The following is a 24,486-nucleotide window of genomic DNA, read 5'->3' as shown; positions in this document are numbered from 1 at the left end:
CTGGAAAGCCAGCAGTCCAGGTTTGAGACCTGAGTGCCACATGATGGGGTGAGCACTGGTCCTTGCCCCAACTCCTGCCGACCAGCAGTTTGAAAAAGCATGCAAGTGCAAGTAGATAAATAGGTACTATTTTAGTGGGAAGATAACAGCAGTCTGTGATTTCATCTTGGCCACATGACTGCAGAAATGTCTTCTAACAGCACTGGTTCTCTGATTTTGAAATGGAGAAAAGCACCGCCCCTTACAGTTGGCAACGAATGGCAGAGTAAAATCCACAGGGACTCCTTTTTTTTTACTTCTCATAAATGCACTTTAGTAGTTTAAGAAAAAAAAGTTAGGTTTTCAGACTATATCAGGGGTGTCAAACTCAATTTCATTGAGGGCCGCATCAGCATTGCGGTTGCCCTCAGGGGGCCGGGTAGGTATGGCCAGGGTGGGCATGGCCTACTGGGTGGGCGTGGCTAGAGTGCGTATGGCCTACTGGGTGGGCGTGGACAGCTCTACATCATTTGCATCAAGGGTGCCTATGGGGGGCCTGGGCAGGAGTGGGACAGATCTGAGGGTCTCTGGCAGAAGGAGGGTCTCTGGGCCAGGGCCAAGGCAGTGGGGGCCGTTCCCTCACTGTTTCCAGGATGGCTTCGCGGGCCGCATGAAACCACTTCGCGGGCCGGATCCGGCCCCCAGGCCTTGTGTTTGACATGTCTGGACTATATGAAACTATGTGATTTGCTTAACTGCGGTTCATTGAATATACATTAGCTGGGTTTATGTAATATAAGTTTAAAATTAAGGTTTACAAATCACATTGGCTGGGTGCCCATATCATGGAATATATTGTGATCCTAGCCAAAATTATTTCGGATCACCCTCAACTCTGCCCCAATCAAGCACATATTTCTATGTGATATTTGAAGAATCTATTGATATTGGAGAGCATTTAGCTGCTCAGAGATGCTCTAAATCGTAAGGCAAGTTGGCTTCTTCAAGTAACAGTCTGGACTGTCATGAGATACAAAGATTTTCTGGATGAATAGAGAAAGCAGCCAGTTTTTATTTGAAAAATCAAGAAGTTTAGACTGGTTCTGCTTTCACCCATAGCCCCACTTTAAACAGGTACACACTTAAAGCACCCAAACTTTTTTAGCTTCAGCATCCTAACTGATGAGCTTATGAGGCAGGGATACGTGCCTGCTTAAGTGTGACATTTATCTCACATTTCACCTAAGAATGTCTTCTCCAGCTTTCAGCCGAGAATACATCACAAGCATTAAATGAAAAAAAAACCTTGAGCAGCTTGCATACGTAACATTTATTTAAGGCTCAAACAATGTTAAACCGAACATTTGTTGATTTAACAATGCCACCCATTTATTTGTAGTTCTTGTGCAGTCCTTGTTGATAATTCCACAAATCTTACAGGTTTTGATTTCTTTTCATTGGCTAAACTCCCCCCCCCCCGCGAAGTATTTTTAAAAAATGGTCCTGAAAAAGATGAGCAGAGGTTTCTGTTCAACTGAGCTACTTTTTAATCTCTTTTTCTTTACCCCTTTTTTCTTTTTATTCTAAAGAAAGCTAAGCCAGCTCCCAAAACATCAAGAGAGGAGAGTAACTCAAGACTTTAGCTAGCAGTACAAGACAATATCTGTTTATTCTCAATTCTCAAGTTAAACCATGCTCTGCGCCCCTTCCCCTTTTAGTATGTGTGAATACTACATTTTCCTTTTTTGTTATGGCAAGAAGCCTTGAGGTTAAATCCCCACTGTCTGTTTTAAACTCACTCTTCATCTTCCAAATCAATAAATTCCCCACAGATTGTTAACTACTAAAAAAATCTGCGCAAGTCTTTGGACTGTTAGCTGCTGAAGATTTCAACAGTAGCCTGTCAACTATTAACTGCAATTATTGAATAGTAAGCTATTATTTCATTGACTTACATGCCTTTAGCGGACAATATTATTTAATAAATGATCTTACAGGATCCAGAGAAGCAGTTACTGACAGAATAGTACTGCGAAATTGATGTCTCCTGGATCATGCAGGGTCAGAAGCAATCAAATGAATCGATAACTACATTGATCCTTTGGGGGCTCTTTGAACGCATAAGTCAATTTAATAAGCTATACTGCCCTGAGGGACTGCCCAGTTTGTTATAACAGGAACAGCAAGTTATTAGGAGCTTTAAGGCTACACTTGGTCCCAGGCTATGGAGATATCGTAGCATCTTCACACAAAGAGACCTCAAAGATGAACAGCCTACTATATAGCCAACAAAGTCATAGGTTACAGGATAACTAACCCTATCACAATCATGATCAGGACTCGTAAATAGGTTATGGCTATATAGATTATAAACTGTAAAGAGGTTTCGTGCTCTTTTCCACACTGCCTACCATTGTATAGTAGTAGTATTATTCAAAGTGAACAGATGAATAGTCATCTCAGATTTCATCCTAACGTCAGATGAAGACAATATACAAAGCAAATTATGTGACTCAACTATTTGCAGAATATTCACAATTTTGTAAGCAGAGGGATAGTAGTATAGGTACTATTTTTCTTTAAGAGATTAATAACTGCAATAGAGTTCTTCATTAACATATGAGTTGTAAATGTAAATAAGGTAATAAAAGGGATGTCAGCTCTGCTAAAAGCTTCCAGACTGATTCTCTGAAAATAATTGCCCAAGAAAATCTGTTGTTGTTTTTTTTGTTTTTTGGCTTACATGTGAAAGCTTATATGTGGGACTTAAATGGTGGATGAGAAAGCTGGTATGCCATTGCATGAAGGCACAGAAACATTCTTAGTGAAGTTGACATAGGAGGAGAAAAAGAAGCTGATATAGAAAATTACTTTTAGACCCACATTAGACTAATGAGCAAGTTCTGGTATTGAACAGAGAAAGAAAAATGCCTCTCCATTTTTCTACAAAATGGTGAGTCTAAAGTTATCATGTCCTCTTTAAAAGAGATGATAGATAGATAGATAGATAGATAGATAGATAGATAGATAGATAGATAGATAGATAGACAGACAGACAGACAGACAGACAGACAGACAGACAGACAGACAGACAGACAGACAGATAGATATAGTCCTCTTTACATAAAAATAGGATAGTAAGGAATTATAATAGAGGAAAGCACATTTCCCATACTTCACATTCCTATGGTGGAAGAGTGAGAAATAAGTTTTCTTTCTAAGGTTTTCTTTGTTTTGTGGACTTAAAACATGTTTTTCAAGGTGTCTCTGCTGAGTTTCACCAAGCTCATCTGCATGGCTTCCTACACTTCTACTAGCAACAGAGCGCCTATGAAGGAGGGCAAAAGAGGGTGATGCTTTTCACCCTTACTACAAGGAGGACTTTTCCTCTCTTCTAGTATTCTTTCCACTGTATCTATTGAAAGTATATTGCCTCCCTCAGCACCTGTTTGTTTTAATTAAAAATCACTAGACATTGTAGCCTTTCCTCATACAGCAGCCCCAGTCTTCCCATAATTTTGCTTAATTTGTCCAACACCTTTCCCTCTATTGGGTCCTATCTTTTTTTTAAAAAAATACCGTTTTTAACAATGCCAACTCTAATTCCCAAAATTATTACAAAAGAAAGCTACACAAGGTATCCTAAAATTGGCAGTGCTCATGTAAATGTTACATGCAAACAATAGCACAGCTATGCACGAGATGTGATCATGACACCTGAGCAGCACACCTTTCTTCCATGAGCCATCTCACTTGGTAAATCAATCAATCAATTTAATCTGATTAAATTAGGCAAAATATTTTGTTTGCATTCAGGGTTTATTATACCACTGAGTCTGTTTCAGTGAACGTTTGTATAATCGAGACCTTTGTTTAGCTTAGCACCTTAGTAGCTAAGCTAAAATGACAGAATGCAGGCTGAGTTGGATTTGTTAGACAAAACTTTGGGGAATGTGAAGGCACCAGCCTGATTATCTTGATTGGAGCATTAAGATGCAGCCTTTGCTAGAGACCACAGCAGGATGTTCATCTGCCACCTGAAAACAGCAGGGAGGAAAAATAGCAGTAGCTGAACGTTGCTTCTCATTAACCAGCCCACCAAATGATGAGTAATGCCCTTTTGAATAAATAAATAATGTCCTTTTAAAATAATTTAAAAAAAAATACTAGACTGTGCGGAAATGAACAGACTTACTCTGGGGTTGAAAGAAAAAGAAGAAACAGAATATTTTCAAACTTGGGACTTATTTTATCAATGGTTGGAGAAACAAACTAGGGATTAGGAATTTAATTTGTATTAGTGAATGATAAACTCAGACAACATGTTTGTTGAATAAGTACTGTTGAATCATATCAAAAAATCAATAAAAACTTTTTTAAAAAATGAGTAATGTCCTTTATTGAGAACAATGCCTTCTATCTGGAGAATGGGATCAAATATCTATCCCACTAAATAAGCATTTTTAAGAATTATTGGTGGTATATTTGTTTGTTTGTTTTTCTATATTATATTTATTTGAATAAATAAATAAATTGGTGGTATAGGAGTTATTTGTTAACAGGTTTGTGAGGAACTTGCTGTCAGTCACTGACTATCTACTTGCACAAATACCCTAACAAACTCAAGAGTTTGAATGGAAAGTCAGTGTTGTTTATATTCTGGTTGGAAAGAGTTATCATAAGAGAGGGAGGGGGTGATAGATGTGGAGTGGTAAAGAGGCAAGTCTTAAGAACCCCCAGGAGAACTTGGGAAGTTTGCAAGAGAGATGAAGGCTACTAGCTAAAATGGTTATAGCGGCTGTTGAAGATGGACTCTTAGTTTCAATCCATAGTAGCTATATTTCAATTCTATGTGTGTGGTAGAGTTTGCGATGCTGAAGGTCTGTCAGTTCAACAGTGGTCCAAAGTCCATGAAGCATTGATCTGATCATGATCTGGAGGAAGAGTGCTGAAGAGAAAGAAGATCAGACTTTACCTATTCATCACTAAGAGTCCTTGGTGGAGTTAAATGGCAGAAGAAATGATCACCAGCTAGACCAAGACCAGCTGCCCGTTTGTTTGATGGAGTGAGAAATAGGACAACTTACACTATTAATACTTATAAGCCTTTAACTCTCGAATTAGGATAATGTGCACACATAGTAAATTTGTATTGTAATCTGTGATTCTGCGAGCTACACTGGCTGCTGGTTTGTTTCCAGGTGCAATTCAAGGTGTGGGTTATCACCTTTAAAGCCCTTTATGGCATGGGCCCAGGTTACCTCACCCCTATGGGACTGGCCCGTCCCCCCCCCCAATGCCAGCAGAGGAGGCATGCTGTGTATCCTGTCAGTCAAGGAATTCCAGGTGACAGGAAAAGAGCCTTCTCTGCCATGGCTTCTACCCTTTGGAACATCTTCCCCTGTGAAGTGAGATCTTCTCCCACCCTCCGCACTTTCCATAAGGGCCTGAAGACCTGACTCTGCCAGTTGGTTTGGGCCCCTAATGGGGAAGTGTTGTGCTAGACATGGTTGAGGGACTAATAACAGATTTCACCTCACCCCCCTGCATGCCTTGTTCCCTCCTTCCCCATCTTTTTACCATAATTGACCATTTTATTGCCAGAACATATGTATGTGTATGTTTGCATATATGTAAACTGGTATGTATATGTGTATGCACTGTATACGAATAGAATAGAATAGAATAGAATAGAATAGAATAGAATAGAATAGAATAGAATAGAATAGAATAGAATAGAATAGAATAGAATAGAATAGAATAGAATAGAATAGACCTTGGAGGTCTTCTAATCCAACCCCCTATTCAGGCAGGAAACCCTATACTATTACAGACAAATGGCTGTCCAGTCTCTTCTTAAAAACTTCCAGTGTTGGAACATTCACTGCTTCGGGAGGCAGGTTGTTCCACTGGTTAATTGTTCTAACTGTCAGGAAATTTCTCCTTAGTTCTAGTTGCTTCTCTCCTTGGTTAGTTTCCATCCATTGCGTCTTACCAAGGTGTTATAAAGGCACACACACACACACACACACACACACACACACACACACACACACACGTGTGTGTGTGTGTGCGTGCATGTACTGTGTGTGTAGTTCTATTTTTTATAGAATGATCTAAATAAGACAACCCAAGACTGATCTGGTACAAAAGCTGACAACCTAAGTCTGACTCGAACTATTCACCCAACAGAGATTGATTTAAATTTAATGAGCGCTTGTCTTATCCTAAGAGATACTAAGGCTAATAATTGCTTCAGGAAAAAGAATTGGGCAGCCAGGAGAAAGCCAATTGTGCCTGTTCCATCACTATTTGTTGTCTATTTATGGAATTAGTTTTCTCAGCAATGGCACTCAGACTCTGACATTCTGTGTTAAGAAATCTATTTCTCCCACTCTCCTATTTTTCTGGGAGAAAGCTAATCTAAGCGAAGCATTATTCTGGTGCTGTCTTGTAAAATTGAAAAGTTGCCAATAAATAAAAGCTAGGTTACTTGGAAAGTGGTCACTTAGGACAAGGTATGTTTCTTTCCTCCATATTTTATAGTACAGGTAGTTCTCAACTTCATTTAGTGACCATTCAAAATTACAATGGCACTGAATAAAGTGACTTATGACTGTGTTTCTCACAACTGTTACAGCATCCCCATGGTCACATGATCAAAAGTCAGATGCTTGACAATTGGTTCGTATTTATGACAGTTGTCATGTCCCCGTGTCATGTGACCACCTTTTGTGACCTGCAGACCAGCAAAGTCAATGAGGAAGCCAGATTCACTTAACAACCATGTTACTAACTTAACAATTACAATGATTCACTTAACAATAGTGGCAAGAAAAGTCGTAAAATAGGGCAAAAGTGACTTAACAAATGTTTCACTTAGCGGCATAACATTTGGGCTCAGTTGTCATCGTAAGTCGAGGACTACCTGTGTAGCTCTTAATTTTCACAAACATATTTTAAAAATCCTTCTGTGCACTGAAGTAATCTATGCAGCCATGAGCTGCGAGGAAAGACGAAAATAACTTTAGAAATATTGTCCTATAATAACATCTCTTGTTCCAAGCAAAATCCTAGATCAGGTTGGCACATTTTTGATGAGTATCAGATTAAAGCAGTCAAAGAGACTTGCTCTAATATTTTTTATTTAAAGTATCTTTCATTGGTAAAAAGTAAAACAATATTGGGGATGGAGGCTTTATCCATTTTTTCTCACCTTTTAAATCCCTAGTTTTTTTATAATCAATGAACAGGTGATTGTGCTTAGTCGTGGCTGTTCCAGATTGTACAAAGTTGTGGCTGTTCCAGATTGTACCTGCTGGATCTGTAAATCCCCTGTTCCTTTCACTGGAGAGATAACATTCAATGATCCTTTACATCAAATCCAACTGTGCATCAATATAACCTTCTTAAATAAGCTACTTTAGATTTCTGAATCCATCTTTTAACATTCTTATATGTCAGCCTGGGAGCGTAATTTTTGTAGAGTTTTTTTTTCTTGTGTTTCTTCAGTAAGTGAATATGTCTCATATGCACAGTGGTGGGATTCAGCCAGTTCGCACCACTTCGGCAGAACCGGTAGCTAATTTTTTGTTGCCCAGGCCCAGAATGGACTTCCAGAAGCAGCATCCACACAGAGAACCGGTTGTTCACATATTTGAATCCCACCACTGCATATGCACTGAGCTGACAGAGAAGCCACTGAATATTGTTTTAATGCCCTCAGGTTTTATTAATGCATAGCAGCATTCTTCGAATCATCTGTCAAAGCAATAGCTCTCATCATTACAACCATCTGAATGCTGGTTTTTTTCTTTTTTTGCCAAGGGCACTTCCAGATGTCCAGCTTTTTGTCATTGCCCAAGTCATCTGTTTGGTTTTTTTAAAAATTAGGCCCTGACTGAGCTATTTAAGATACCAGGATGCTGTAGAACCAGGGACACTTTCGTGTTTTCAAGCCTGCAGTCCTGATTGTGCCCAGATGTGCCCTTCTGGGCCAATGCATGAACACTGGGATGTTTCAGCCAATCTCTGGTCACATGCCAGCTAGGAAAAAAGGCATCATCTTGCTTTTTGAGTCTTGCACACACATACACCCCCAAAAATACACCCTCTCGATAACAAGAGCAAAACCCAAATATTTATGTGTTTGAAGAGGAGGCTAGCTGCCAAACTGCTTAAGCTGCTACATTTGGCCCCTTTACCAAATCCCAACGTCCCCAGCCCAGAGCCTAGGCAATGCAAGGTGGAGTTCATACTATGCCTCATCCGATAGTTGTGTGGAAGCCTCGAGGCAATAGAACTCAGGAAAAGATGGTTGCTTCTCTTGCAAATGGGAGTCCTTCCTTTTGACAAACCTGTTAAAAATACAGCAGGAAGATGTCAAGACCACAGCAGCATACGATGATCCCCAGACAGGGGAGGTCAACTTTCATTCCTGGTGGGATCTGTACTCCCCTCTGGAAGTGTCCCATGTTCCATTGTGTAGCATGGGGTGCATCACAAAAAATGTACAACTTCAGTCTAGAATACATCTTTGAATTCCTAAGATGTAAGTCAGAGCTGCTTCAAATCAAAGTCCTTTCACCCAACTTTGGCTAGGCTAATACCCTCTTCTGGGAAAGTCACCAAACGCAGCAAGATGATGGAGAAAGGATAGCTGTCTTATTAGGATGGTCTCCTTGAAGAACTTATTAAAATGTCTTACATATACTGTATCATCCATGAATTTACCTACTCCTGTTTAAAGACCATCTAATCAAGTGAGGTCATTTTCACTTCTCACAGTATCTACAGTATGTATGTAAGTCCTGCCTTTATTACTGCTGTATATAATTCAAGGTGGTGATCACACGCAATACTCTTTCTTCCTCCTATGTTCCCCATAACAACAATCCTGTGAGGTGGGTTGGGCTGAGAGAGAGAGACTGGCCCTAGGTCACCCAGTTGGCTTTCATGCCTAAGACTGGACTAAATGTCAGTCTCCTGGTTTCTAGGCCAGTGCCTTAAGCACTAGACTAAACTGGGTCTCAGTTCCTTATGCTGAAAATATTTATTGTGCAAAATTGCACACCTCTTTTTATCAGTCTGAAGTCTACAGCCAAATCAGTTAAACGTATCAATATTTGCTATAGCACTGCATTGATGAAACTGGGGAGGAGCAGACATGAGGTGGTAGAGTACTGTACAGCAGTGGACAGGAAAACAGATTCATGGCTTCTTCCTGTGAATGGCTGAAGTATAACTTAAGTGCATGGAGGCTGCACTTTTTAAAAACAATGGCATTCTTCTTTAATTAGATTCGCATCTTGTGCCAAACCAGGGGTAGGCCATCTGGGACTCAGGAGATGCATATGGTCCCCAGATCCCCATTTAAAACTTCAAAGTGCTGCAAGATCTGAACAAAATGACCAAATTTCAGTGGAATAATTTGGGATCAAACGTAACAAAATAAAGGTGAAAATGAGAATTACAAGCATTTAGGGAGCTGAAGTGCTTTCATTCTGATCCTTAAGGGGAGACATGATAAAGGAATAGATGCAGGTCATGGAAAATATGGGCGAGTGTGGGGTTGGGGGGGGGGTGCTCTCTTGTCTCAGTGTTAAAATTTGGAGCGATTCATTGTAACTAAATGTGGCAAGATTCAAATCTGATCAAAAGAAAATGCCACTTAATATAGTTGGATTGTAAAATTTGCTGATGTGTGATGATGACCACCAACTTGCATAGGTCTAGACTAGAGCACAGGTGTCAAACTTGATCACATCACGTGACATATTGTGATGTATTGCAACATTTTTTGCCTTTGTGGAGCCGGGGTGGGAGCGTGGCCTGTGCATGACGCATCTGGTCCATGGGCCGTCAATTTGACACCCCTGGTGACAAAACCAGGCTACAGGTGATTACTGATTTGGAGGGTTAAAAATCTTTTCTGAATCCCAGGCAATTCTACTTAAATGCTAGCCAGGTGTGCTAGTAATGCTGTCCAAGTTTGGGGTTCCCTCATGCTTCTAATTCACCACTTTGTGGTGAACTGCATTGGCCTTTAATTTGATTTGGCAGGTTCATAACTTGATGAGCCTTTGTCATGTCACTAATTGATCTTTTGTTATGGTAGACCCTGACTTTTTTTTACAGTAACATCATAGAATAATTGCATCTGGTTCTGGACAGATTGCCTGTGTTGCAATACACTGTCTGGCCAGCTCATAGCTTAGATTTTGATTTTAAGCATGTAGTTCCCAAGCTTCTTGGAAAACATTACAATAAAACTGTTATCTTGACCACAAACAATTAATCCCAACTTTTACCTCACCCCTAGGGTCATCTACATTTCATAATTTAAAAAAGAGCATATCAGAGCTCTTTTATTGTCTATGATAGTATTAGTAGTCCTGTTGACAACACTATTCTTTCCATGTACTATGTGGGAACATTATGTTATGTTATGGATATAGAACTTAGGAATGTGCAGATGAAAGTTTATCTCTCCTGTATGAAAAAGGGAAGATTAAAACTGTTGCTCCAAATAACAGAATAACAGAATAGAACAGTTGGAAGGGTCTTCCAGTCAGTGGTGGGATTCAAATACGTGAACAACTGGTTCTCTGTGTGGATGCCACTTCCGGAAGTCTGTTCTGGGCCTGAGCAACAAAAAAAATTAGCTACTGGTTCTGCCGAAGTGGTGCGAACCGGCTGAATCCCACCACTGCTTCCAGTCCAACAATGGTTCCAATCCAACCATAGCCGGGCAACCTAATCTCCAGCTGAACCATATGTAAATGTAATCTATCGTGTAATTGCCCATTTACATGGGAAGGGCATTACCCTCAAGATTAGATTGCCCCTGACTCTGTCAGATTTTCAGAAAGATTGAAGACATAGGTGTGATCCCAAACCTGTGAAGTTGTTATATTTATGGCACTATAAACTGAATTTTACCCTGCCTGTACTTATATGTAGTGTGTTATAGTTATGTCATTTGCATTATGATTTTAACAGCTATTAGTTGCCAAGAGACACTGTATAAATCAAGGAAGTAAATGAGTCACAACAATACTGAATTATCTCAACATATGAAAAGTTGTGACAAAACAAACCATTCCCCACTGCATATGGAGGACATAAACCAATTAGGGAGGTTAGAGAAAGGTGGGGGGGTTTTTGAGTTAAAATTGAATTCTGATAACTTCATGAAATCCCAATAGGTAGGTAGATAGGTAGAGAATACAACTTCAGTAAAAGTGTTTGGGTGTCTTCCCCACCACACTCCAAAAGGGAAGTTTGGGTTTTTTGAAAAGCAGCTAGCTACCTTTATTCTTAGCACATTCAAAATATAACATCACCTCAGTTACATTCCCGTCTTCATTTTGTTACTAACATAAAAGATAACATATGTACACAACAGCACATCAATTTTCTATCTGAGTTTGCAGCATTTGTTGTTGCTAACCAGTCTCAGATTTGCAATCACACCTGTGATTGCCCGGAAACAGCCATTCAACTATGTCTTCTGGTGCAGCTTCTTTCTGCACAATTTTATCAGAAACCTGGTGCAGGGGAGAGAAGGTAATTCTCCAGAAGTATCATTAAATTTGAACTACAGGGCAAGACCACAGTGCCTGTCAGTCATAGCAGAAGCGAGCCCTCTAAAGAAGCCACTCAAGCTGGGCTCTCAGATCTTCGCTGCCAAAAAATCAGGGTTGCTTTCTGCCAAATTTAAGTCAGACTTGCTGTGATATCACTTATAAGAAGCCTGCTGATCTGCTGGAATGAGCAGAGCGCATATCTACCTTATTCAGCACTGTAGCAACCTTCATATTTGCCACTTTCAGGACATTGGGCTTTAAATAAAAACACAGCTGAAGGTGTTAGTTTGAAGCATCACAATCATTTCCTCTGTTCCCTCCACCTTTTTTGGAAGAAGGTAAAAATCTTTCATTGACTTCAGTTTAACTTAATGAAGTCATGTAACCTCTCTTAAAAAGAAAGTTTCCCCTGAGTTTCATTATCCTTCCCATCACAAGACCATAATTTATAGCCTTAGCCACCGCCGCCCACCCCACCGCCCACCCCTGTCCCCTTGCCCAGTTCCTCCTCCATTGCTCAATGACGGTGTAATTTTTTAACTCCTGGCAGCACTTTGACATTTAATAAAGGGCATTGAATGAAGACCTCGCTCTTCTATAGAGCCATGAAGGTGACAAGAGTTTTAAGTTGGAAAGGCTGCTCTGTTTCTTAGGCCTACAAGGTAGACCAAACTAAGAATCCAATGTCATCAAGGGCAGGACTTTTCATTTTATCATCATGTGATCTAGGGTGAAGGCCTTTCTGAGATGTTTTTCTCAAATTAGTTTTTGGAAGGGACTTAAGCCCCACTTATCAGGAGCATTGCCTTGGCAACTACACTTCCTTCTGTCTTTCAAGGCCATCCCCTATTGCCAAAGGACATCAGCAGGTTGCAGGGCCTTTATGTTATCATGGTTCATGTCTAAATGATAGGCAGCAGTGTAGGGAGGTACTGTTGCCTGTTTGAACTGAGCAGTGTTGCTAAGAAAGAAGAAATGCTTCCACTGTCCAGGCATCATTTATCCATCTGAAAGACACTTAAGGAAGTTCTTAACTGGAGACACCAATGGATAACACTTGGACAGAATTGTACCATTTTTGGAGTCGATTATGGGATTCTCGTTCTACCTTTGTTCATGCCGTGATCTTACTCAATGTCCACTATATTAGGCTAATGCATTTTCTTCCATTAAACACATTTGAGCTGTTGGTTCCATGCCAGGAAAGCTCTAAAATTTCCCGTTTTTATTTACAGGGGCATAAATACTGGTAGCCTTTGACTTACCACCACAACTAACCTTAGAAATTTGGTTGTAATTCATTGTGGTCATTACGTGGGTCGCCATGCAACCGGACTCAATTTTACAACCATTTTTATGGTCCTAAAGCAAGGCAGCAGTCATTAAATGGATCATATGCTCATTAAGTGAATTGTGTGGTCATCAGGTAAAACCGGGCTATCAAATGGGTGCTTTTTGTTGTTTTCTCCTGGAAAACGGCCAAAAACAATTGCAAATACTGGTCACTTGACCACGGGAAGCTGCAACCAGTTGTAAATGCAAGAAAGTTGCCAAGTTGCACCAAATGCAATCGTGTGTGTGTGTGTGTGTGTGTGTGTGTGTGTTGTAATTTTTTAAAAATCCATTGTATTTTGAATGATCGTTAAGCGACCGATTGTTAAGTGAGGACTACTGTAAAAAAAAACATTCCCAGATCCTCACTTTGTTTATGTCATGCTTGGTTAGTTAAGCCTACAATGGATCTGATTTTTTTTAATACTATTTTTTTTTTGCAAAGGCAATTTGGCATGAGGCAGAGATTATTTCACTCAATGAGAAACCAGGAATTAATAACATCCGTGACACTGTGTTTAATAAAGCTTGGTCCCAGGCAAATAAGAGAATCCTCCTCTGGAGTCTGACATGCCACAAGATGATGCAGGCTCTGCCTGTCCTCTGGGAAGATGTGTGCATGATCGTGGTTGTGCTTTTCTTAATTGATTGTTTTTAAATGATATTTTATTGTTGTTTACCACCCATAGTCGTTGGGAATCAGGTGCCTTATTAAATATGTTGAAAGATATGGCAGAAGGCAGGGAGGGATGTTTGGTTGCGCATTTATATATATGATATATTGTTTATTACTAACGGAATAATATATTATATACTATTGACAGGATAATTTCTACATTATTTTATTTTTAATTCCATTTATATCCCGCCCTTCTCCGAAGACTCAGGGCGGCTTACAAGCTTAGCAGTAGCCTTCATTCTATGTATATGCCTGCTTATTAGGGCTTTCACACACACCCCAAGCGGCATTATTACAAAGTCAGCTTATTGCCCCCAACAATCTGGGTCCTCATTTTACCTACCTCGGAAGGATGGAAGGCTGAGTCAACCTTGAGCCTGGTGGGATGCGAACCTGCACTAATTGCAGGCAGCTGGTGTTACTTAAGGAGGCATTAGCCCACTGCTCCACCAAGGCATTATAACTTCCACTGGCTCTTCAATAGTTTTCAAGTGGATACTTGCCTCCAATACTCCCAGCAATTATTTTATCACTTTTCTTCATGAATCAGAATAAATAACCTATTAGCATTTGCACATTTAAGACTCCCATTAACACCTCATTGACTTGTGCATAGCAGTTGCTCTGATGATGCCACACATTTACCACATGCTGGATTACTGTGAAGGAAAACATATCTCGGTCTTCAAATAGCTAACGATGAAACTCTTAGCAAAGACCACTAGTGAACTGCAGCTGTCACAGGCAATGAACGTGGGGAAAACTCCTCCAAAAACTGCGTCTGTTGAGTGGATTCTGGGGCAAGCTTCAGGCACACACTGGCTTCTGTAGTGCTGTTGTGATGGTTGTTTACCCTGAAGTGTTCTTTGGCTGGATGGATGGCTACCATGAACTGGCGCTTGAAGGTCTCACTTAGGGCAATGTAGAGGAAAGGATTGATGCAGCTGTTGGCATAGCCTAAGCTGATGGCAAAGTTGTAGGCATAAAAAAAGGCAATAGAAGGGGTGCCTATTCCCAAATGGGCCAGCTGAAGGATATAGAAGGGTGCCCAGCAGATAAAGAAGGCTGAGCAGATGGCAACAGCCATCCGAGTGACCTTCTTGGTACGAGCCCGAAGACTTCTCTGTGGTAAGGGCACAACAGTGGTGGCCATATGCTGGAGGATTTTAAAATACACCACGCATATGATGATCAGTGGAATTGCAAAAGCTAGCATGAACTGGTAGATGGTGAACCAGTAGACATCAGTCTCAGGATTGGGAAGCAGAAGAGCACACTGGACAGTCCCATCATCCAAAGGCATCAGTCCTGCATACATCCACACAGGGATGACAGTCAGAAATGAGAGTAGCCATACCAGGCTGATAACCAAGGTTGCTACACATGGAGTTCGGACATAAGTGGATCTCAGAGGATAGACAGTGGCCAGGTAACGATCTAAGGTCATGACAGTTAGGATGTTGGTGCTCGTAATCTGGCTGTGGGTGTCTAGAGCAGTGATGATAGTGCACCATGGAGCTCCAAAATGCCAGGAACCGTTGCCAAGGAGTTGGTGGATAAGAAAAGGCATGCCCAGCAGGAATAGCAAGTCAACAATGGAGAGATTGAAAATGAAGATATCAGGCACTGTCTGTTTGCACTGAAGCTTCTTCTTTTTGATAATGGTGTAGATCACAATAAGATTCCCGACTATGCCAAGAAAACAAATGATGCCAAACAAGCTAGGCATGATCACATTGGTGTAGGGAGCTGTCCTTTCCAACCCTGATCAAAGAAAGAGAGAAAGAAAAGGAGAGGGAGAGGGAGAACGAGAGAGGGAGGGAGAGAGAAAGAGAGAGAGAGAGAATAAGAAAAAGAACAATTAGAATTAGAAAAACAATTCAAAATTACATTCAGCTAATTATGAGAGCTACCCAAGGAAAACCACAGACCAAAGGTTTGTTGAAATAGTACCAATATGACGTGCTTCCTAAAAGCAAGGAGGATTGGAGTCCCCTGTACTAAGAGGGACTAACATGTTCCACAAGGAACATTCCCTGGTACTAATTTGGAGCTAATATGTCCCACAAGGTGAGGGCTACCACCAAGCATGCTTGTCACCTGGCTTACACCGCATGAACACAGGATCAGGGAACTTCTAACAAGCTGGGGGAAGTGGGGAATGTACAGAAATATTTGAAAGCAGCAGATGTCAGAGCATCTAATCTCAAAGGCTGCACAGGATCAAAGTGATTTCTCTGCCAAGAACTTTCTTGTCTAGATCATTCGTTTTTATGAATCTAAAATATGCCATTCTTCAGTAACATTTTGAATATAGAGATCTCTTTTGTAATGTTCAAATCGTTCGTAGAAAACAGGGGATGTCAGGCTCCTGTGTCTGCAGGAGCTTAATGACAAATCATAAATTAGCCAGGTGAAGCTTTCCCTGGCATAGAAAACTAAAGATGAAATCATAACACAGTAGCAGTCCTGCATTCAGTCCTTAACATCTTTAGGTAAAGATGAAAAACTCCAGACTGAAGACCTGGGGGGGGGGAAACATCTTGCTGATCAGTATTAAATCTGAGAAGTAGATGAACTAATAATCTGCTCAATGGAAATGTTCACACATACCCATAATGAAACGGATGGAATTAAACCAACTGTCTGAATTTGCACGATGCACTGGACCCTTACAACCCTGAAGAAAACCTGGAGAGAGGAATGGTCCAAAGTGGCCTGGCTATTAGTCATCCCTCTGCCAAACCACCCTGGTTTTAACCTGCCACATTCTGTCTGGATGAAATTGAACAGAATTAGGTGTGATACTGGAAGAAGTGCCTCTGCCCTGTACCAATGGGGATGGAAAGTCCCCCCCCCCGATTGCAATTATGGTACTGATGCAAACTATTAAATATATTGTGCTAGATTGCCCACAACATGCATTCTCTGGTTCCTTAGAAGATCTGCACGAAGCAGCACCAAAAGGGATTGCCTGGATAACTCAGTTGGACATCCAGTTATGAGGCCATGCTGTATCTCCCTAGAGACGTTTTCTATATAATTAGGTGAATTGTGTGTATATGTTTATTTCTCTGTCACTTCATGTGCTAAATAATAACTGGACTCTAAACCAAATAAGGGTGATTTGCAAAGTGCATGCTAAGCTACAGCGTGCTTAGTTTCCATTTCAGTGTGCTAAGTGAACACAGCAGTTGTAAGCAGCTTGCTATCCTCCTGAGATGGAAAGGTATCATTGCCTAATGAATTTCTCCTCTTCCGAATTATTAAAACTAAGAGGAAACACTGGGAAATCTGTCTTTCTCATGCCAAACAGTAATGTAAAAAGCTCATGTTTTAATCATTAATTTTAAGAAACAGATCAGAGGAGTTTACTTAGTGGATGACACAGGATGATTTTTTTAAATAGATACTTCAAGCAACCTGGATGCAATAATGATACAACACACCATCCATCCAAATATAACAGAACAATCCATTTTTTTCTGTTAGAATATTCTTCCCTAGTCAATTTTACAAAAACAGATGTCACAGCCTAGCTAATTTGTAGGAAGATAAATTACTACCATGGACTGAATTGACAGCATTTCAGTGGCCTTCTGAAGTAGAATTTTTTTTTACCAGCTAGTTATTAATTCAAAGGAAATGCCCCTAAGGTCACTGGAGAATTCTAATTAACTCTCTATATTGCCATTTAAAACTGAAAAGAAATTGTCCTGCATCCTTTCCTGTGGTACCTGTCTAGTATATCTGTAAACCACCCAGTCACTTAGACACTGAGATGGGTGGTGTCTAAATTTAATAAATAAACAAATTAATAATCAAGTCTATATGATCGCATTCAAGCTATTTTAAACATGCTTCCCCTGTTCCATAAACTGCATTAGCAAATTCACAGATTAAAGTTAAGTGGAAAAAGAAATCAGATCCCATTATTATTTTGTGTATGAATATATACAGTATTTCTGAAAGCAGGAGGATGTCAAAAGAAGAACAGGACTCCTAGCAGTGTTGTTGTTGTCTAGGTACCCATATACTGTAGCCTATGGGTGGGGGGGTGGGGGGGGAAGAAGCGTTTACTTCTTTTTCTGTTACCATACCTTTTTTTGTCGTCTCTCTCATCTCCTGTGAACACCAAAATGTTCTTATCAATTGGAGCCCTCATTAACTTCAGAAACTCAACTATATCGTTGATTAAATCAAGTGCAATGGTAAGGATGGCAAAATACAGTTGTTTAACTGTAATCTTTAGTCTGAATTCCATTTTCTGCCATTTTTATCTCCTTTGTTTTTACTGTTATATAGAGAAAAATATATAACAGGTACCATATGAAAGGGTACAGGACTGAATGAAAATCCTATGGAGCAAATAATCCCACTTTCTTAAATTAAAGTTTCTTTATGAAACTTATTAAGAAATCTTGAGTCAGTGACTTTCTGTCATTCACAATTTTAGAGGACATATCAACTCTGTCACATATTCCTACATATGGAAAGTCCAATCCAGTTCCATTCACACACTGAAACAGCTGTCCTATTTTATGGAAAGAGAATGGCAGAGGACAAATCTATTTACCGGTAAATTAAAATTAAACAGAAGACAGAAATTGATGTTCAGCAGTACAGCCATGGAAAGTCACTCCTCAACTGTAGCCATTCATATCTAGAATGTTAAGCTACTTGGACCCGAATCCGATTTCCACAACTCTTAGTGTTTTTCAGTTCACAGATGCACTCTCAGCCTTTGGAAAGTGTCTCCCACCCCCCCCACCCCAAAAATGAACTCAATCAAAAATGAACACAATTAGTGTTCTTTGATTTCCTTTCCTTTTTCCAAGGAAGTTTCCTGTGACTTGAACAACTGTATGACAGGCAGAATTTTGATAAGGAAATAATTTTTCTGCAGTTCCATAAGCAGTGGCAGATATCTGCCAGTTCCTCTTCTGAAGGCACAGGATCTGAGACATCTGGAATCCAGTCATAATCAGACAGGGAGCTCATTTCTATGCTCAGAAAACTTTCATGCATTTAATTTTATGAGCCAAGAAGCCTGGAATGCACATGAGTCCAATGTAGCCTCATAGAAAAGACAGGGAGCCTCTGATTCATGCATCTGTGGCTGTCATTCAACAATTAAAGTCAAGGGACAGAATTATCACAGCCCGTCTTTGCCTTCCATAGTGCCATCTGGGATGCAAGCAGCATACTGAGCTTTGGTGATGGCAGAGATTGGCAAGATATCCATTTTTAACAAAAGGAAGGCATTCAAAAAGTAGTAGGCTTGATTTGGGCAAAGAAGAAAATCTATTTTTTTCACCCCGATACCATTGATAGGTAAATAGACATAATATTATATCTTGGAGCAAAGTATGTAGACTTAACTGTTTGTCCTGATGCCTGATTCCATTGAGGTTTAATAGATGCATACAGCTAAACTCCAAATAATTTATTTATGAAGTAAAATAAAAATGAAATACATGTCATGGGAAGAAAGTTTATTTTAAGTAGCAAGATAAGAACTTTCTCCATCTCTTCCCTCCAGATACTTCTCAATTCTAGTCCTCTTTTGAAGAAAGAGGAGCTGCTAAATTCTTGGTGTTCCAAAAAAATACACACAACTAAATTGGATTCACAGCCAGGCTTTCCTAAGTTAGTTCTTGTCTCTGCTTATTAAGCTTGTGAGGATGCTGAAATAGACTGAAATTCACCAAAGTCCATAATGATGCGTAGTGAAAATGAAATAAATCTAAAGTGAAAAGATTTTAAATGACAAGCATCTTGAATCAATGACGCTATCTTGGTCATGCCAGATAAGGATTGGCTCAAATAGGCTAGCAAGATTACTGTGACACCAAAGTCTTAAGGTATATCTCTCCTCCCTCCTCAGAACCTGCCTAATCAGGAATTACATTTTAGACTTCACTTAAGGTACAGTATATATTCTGGTAGGGATGGGCAATTTTAGGCCCTGTGGCAAGATGTGATCAATGCCCCCTCCTTTTATGCGGCTCTTGAAGCACCTCTTTGCTACCATTTCCAAATATCAGTAGTATAGTTTGCTGACATCTTAAGAGAGAAAACACAGAAAACTGATAAATGATGTGATTCCCAAATGCATCCTACCAGAACAGTTCAGCTCTGGCTTCACTCGCCATTATTGTATGCCCCTGTTCACAAACAGTCTTTGCCTTCTTCCAAAAATATTCAGTACAATCACCAGCCCCTCAAATTTGCCCAAGCAAATATGAAAAGGAAAAAAAAAACAACCCCATGGCAACTAAGATGATCAAAGGCCTGGATACGAAAATATACGAAGAATGGCTGCAGGGTTTGGCTAGTCTAAAGAAAAGAAGAAATAGGGGAGACATGATAGCAGTATTCCAGTATTTGAGGGGCTGCCACAAAGAAGAGGGGGCCACGTTATTCACCAAAGCGCCAGAGGGAAGGAAGAGAAACAATGGTTGGAAACTGATCAACGAGAGAAGCAACCTGGAATTAAGGAGAAACTTCCTGACAGTGAGGACAATTAACCAGTGGAACCGCTTGCCTCCAGAAATCGTGGGCACTCCATCACTGGAGATTTTTAAAAGGAGGCTAGACAGTCACTTGTCTGAGATGGTATAGGTTCTCCTGCTTGAGCAGCGGGCTGGGCTAGAAGACCTCCAAGGTCCCTTCCAGCTCTATTCTATTTTAAATCACACATTACCTACAATGTTTAAAGGATGCATCTAAAACATTGTGTGCAAAAGCAATAACTGTGTATGTTTTGTAAATAATAATAATAATAATAATAATAATAATAATAATAATAATAATAATAATAATAATAATATTTTCTTTATTAATTTTTAGCTTGAATATTTTTTTTATTGTTGTAACTTTTTAATAAGATTACTGTTTAAAAATGATTGATCTCATCTTTTTTCTCAAACCCTTTCTCCACAAATATTCTCCTGATCAGTTGATAACATTATCATCTACAGCAGCTTTTCCAAACGGATCCTTGACAAATATGTTGCACTACAATTTTCATAATTTCTCACCAATTTAATCAAAGACCAAGTTATCTGTTATAGTAGTAATAATCTAACACAATAGATAGTTTAGTGCAATAGTTTAAGCATAGGGTTAGAAATCAGGAGACTGTGAGTTCTAATTCTGACTGGGGTATGAATTCAGCTGGATGATCTTGGGCCAGTCACTTTCTCTCAACCTTAGGAAAGAGGCCATGACGGCAAACCACTTCTGAAAAATCTTGTCAGAAAAAAACTGCAGGGACTTATTCAGGCAGTCTTTGAGATTTGGACCTGACTTTTAAAAAAACATATTTAATAATAATAATAAAGTTGGAAGGGACCTTGGAGGTCATCTAGTCCAACCCCCTGCTCAGGCAGGAAACCTTATACCATTTCAGGCAAATGGCTGTCCAGTCTCTTCTCAAAAACCTCCAGTGTTGGAGCATTCACCACCTCTGGAGGCAGGTTGTTCCACTGGTTAATTGTTCTAACTGTCAGGAAGTTTCTCCTTAGTTCTAGGTTGCTTCTCTCCTTGACTAGTTTCCGTCTGTTGCTTCTTGTCCTGCTTTCAGGTGCTTTGGAGAATAGCTTGACTCCCTCTTCTTTGTGGCAGCCCCTGAGATATTGGAACACTGCTATCATGTCACCCCTCACCCTTCTCTTCATTATCATGCCATGTATTGGAGCTTTTCAGGAGCTGAGCATAGTGCTTGGAAAAATAAGGGCATTTATTTCCCTTGAGACAGTCATGACAGGCTAACAATTGTTAGAACTCTTTAGCATCAGTAGATAGTTAGATTGTTTAACCTGTAATATTCCAGTAGAATGGAAGGACCCACTTTTCTGGTTGGAAGTATTGAGAGCTGCAATATGACTGTTTAGAAAGAGCCATAAATAACACTTATATGAGAAAAGGAATAATACATAATCTGTCATATGGATACTGGGAGAGGAAATAATATGAAACCAAGGCAATTCTCTCATCTAAACTCTTCTCTCACTTCTCATTTGCAATCTTTTCTTAAATTGTTAGGGCTATGTCCTTTAACTGATTAGCAGTTAAAATGTTCAGAAAAAAACCCAATTGATCAAAAATATGCCCTCAATACATCATCTAGGTTTCTATTTTTTTTAAAAAAAAATGTATTTTTAATACTAGTTAAGTAGCAAGTGTGTTTAAAAAATGTTTGCCCTTTCTTCTCGTTATAATAATGACTGCTATGGCATATTCTAAAACAAACAAATGAGCCAAAAAAACAGGCTGTCTTTTATTTCGGAGTTATTATTTTATGAAGATGGATACATATATGGATTTATACCTGGCCATCTTCTTCAAAAGGGAGCCCTGTTTTGTGCCACGAGGTTCACATTTTGATGAGTTGGCTTAATGATTACTCAAAAGGTCTATGATTAGCTATAATTCAAGAGCCAGATGTCCTTTTTGTCACATCCCTTTCACACATGTAGCATGTAGATCAGGGGTGTCAAACTGCCAGCCCACAGGCCGGATGCATCATAGCAAAACCGTGCCCACCCCATTGCCGGCAATGCCAAAAAAAGTCATGATACTATGTCGCGACACATCACGTGACGTTGGGAGTTTAACACCCCTGATGCAGAATTGTGGATAGTTCTTCGCCATTCTTTTACATTAATTACCTGATACAAATAATTAGTGATTAATTAGAGGTAGTGATCAATCCAGAGGTAGCGATCAATCTCCTAAATCAGGTGATCAATCCACAAAATGAACCAGTGATCATAATCAATCCAAACATTTCGTGGCTGAATAAAGGCTCTATCTTGGGATATTGTTGGACCAAGACTTCAGGGTTATACTAACATTTTGTGGATTAGAGTGCACTTTTTAATTGGAGGTGGTGGGGACTAGAGCTTCTGGGACGTGGAAACAGTGCCTGAGTATAACCAGGAAAGAGCTGTAATGCTCAGCTCCTTTTATGTATTGTTTTCCATTTAAAAAAATCTAACTGAAGCAGGTATCTCAGACTATTAGATGTGGAACACTTTTACTTTAATCTTGTTTCCAACAATATAAAAGAAATATCAACAATACCAACATCATCAAAAATTCAGTGATGTGCTGTAAGAGCTTCCAAAAATAAGATGCATCTCTAATTGATTGTGGGTTGTCTCCCTCCCTCATTTTAAGGTGCATTTTATATCCATAGTACCACTTCATTTTTTTAAATGCAAGTATCTTTGCTCCATACTTTTAATTAAATCTTATTTCATCCTTTTTAAAAGCTTGTTATTTCGTGCATTTCAGGAGCCTAAACATAGAAATAGGACTTACAGCTAGTCATAAAAAATTCTACTCAAATGTAAATCTGGTTGGTTTTAGGGGTATGTCTTTTCTAACAAGCCCATCTAGGATGACAGTTTGACTTCCTGGCAAAGTATTACTAGTGTTTTACGCTCTCAGTTTTGATATGTGTCATCATTTTAGAGTATAGCGACACATTTAAACTTGGGTCTTAATATTACCTCCTCTATAACATGAAAAGATTTGGGGAGTGTATGCTTTGCTGCTATTTGTTTATCTCTGGATCAGAATGCTAGGAAATGACTATCTGTACAGTACATTAATAGTCTATGGCAGGGGTCCCCAACCCCTGGTCCGTGGACCAGTACCGGGCCACGGCATGTCAGCAACTGGTCCACACAAACAAGCAAAGCCCCATTCGTGGGATGCAGGCAGCACACAAAACTATGCACTCTCCGGTCCATGGAAAAACCTCTCTCCACGGAACTGGTCCCTGGTGCCCAAAAGGTTGGGGACCTCTGGTCTATGGTACATAGTTCAAATAATTTATTTCAATTTACTTCCAAGGCATTACCTCCTTCTTAAGACAATATACATAGGCTATTATTCTTTGCAAATATATCTGCAAATAAGCCCTCTTAAATTCTTAGGACTTATTTCTAAATTACTATTGAGTTGAACTATTAAATTCATATAAAAAGCAAGCTGGTAAACAGATTTAATGTTTCAAATAAAAAAGGAGACTGAAAATAGTTGCTAAAATATTCAGAAATTGCTTTGCAAGCTCTTAAAACAAGCTTTTCTTTTCCCCCCCACTCCCCTCCTCCATCGATTTCCATCATTTTAGCTTTTTGTAAAGCAAATAGGGCGCCTTCCTGCAGAAAACACCAACCAGCTATCTGAGGGAGCTGTCCATGAATGTTGGTGCTGAAACGAATCCCTTTACCCAACCTATTGCACTGCTAGAGGGGCGGGGGAAGAGGATATTAGATACAAGTGGTTCGGGCACCCAATATATATTCCTAAAAGTCAGCCACTACAGGTTAAAAAATATTGTTCTATTCTTTCTTTCCATGTTTTGGAACTGAACCGTTTCCATTTGTTAAGAGGGCGAGGACTGCAATGAAATGCCAAATTAGAGCAGCAATTGTGAAATCATCAGGTTTAGTATTTGCTAACTCTTCCCTGAGCTGTTGGATGCTGAGAGTAGCTGGGAAATGCAATATCTGCCAGGAGCTAATCCTGTTTTTGCATTCTCTGAAAAGTTATCTGCTTAAGTTATCATGCAAACTCCTCCATCCCCAACTTACTTGATTCATTCCTGGCAGGGAAGCTGGAGGAATTCCTTAGGAAAGAGACTCTGGTAGCGTTGTCTACAGCCATTTCTTCCCCTGCTGTATCTTCCAGTCGGATGGTATGGGTGATAGAAGGCAAACAGAGGAGTCCAAAATCACCCTGCCTTTTCTTAGGCTACAGTGCTCCACTTGACAGCTAGCATTGTTCTCCTACAGGTGCGATCAAGCAAAGACAAGAAAAGCTCAGTGCAAGAACAAGGATTCCGAAGTGGAGGAACTTAACAGAAGTTCCAGCTGATGCTTTGCCAAAGTG

General features: G+C 39.8%; 1 protein-coding gene across 1 annotated transcript; it reads right to left on the bottom strand.

Annotated features, from left to right (window-relative positions):
* Positions 1–14,299: 14,299 nt before the first annotated feature.
* LOC308661513 (melanin-concentrating hormone receptor 1-like) lies at positions 14,300–24,227 on the bottom strand (the record flags this gene model as incomplete). Its single annotated transcript, XM_081316459.1, has 2 exons — positions 24,189–24,227; positions 14,300–15,342 (listed from the first exon to the last, which is right to left on the bottom strand). The coding sequence occupies exon 2, from the start codon at positions 15,305–15,307 to the stop codon at positions 14,300–14,302; it is 1,008 nt and encodes a 335-aa protein (XP_081172585.1). The 5' UTR covers positions 15,308–15,342; positions 24,189–24,227.
* Positions 24,228–24,486: the final 259 nt, after the last annotated feature.

The sequence above is a fragment of the Vipera berus genome (genome assembly GCF_964194415.1).
Source record: "Vipera berus genome assembly, chromosome: 2".
Taxonomy (NCBI): Eukaryota; Metazoa; Chordata; class Lepidosauria; order Squamata; family Viperidae; genus Vipera; species Vipera berus.
Note: the sequence above shows the minus strand (reverse complement) of the source record. Positions and strands in the feature narration are given on the sequence as shown.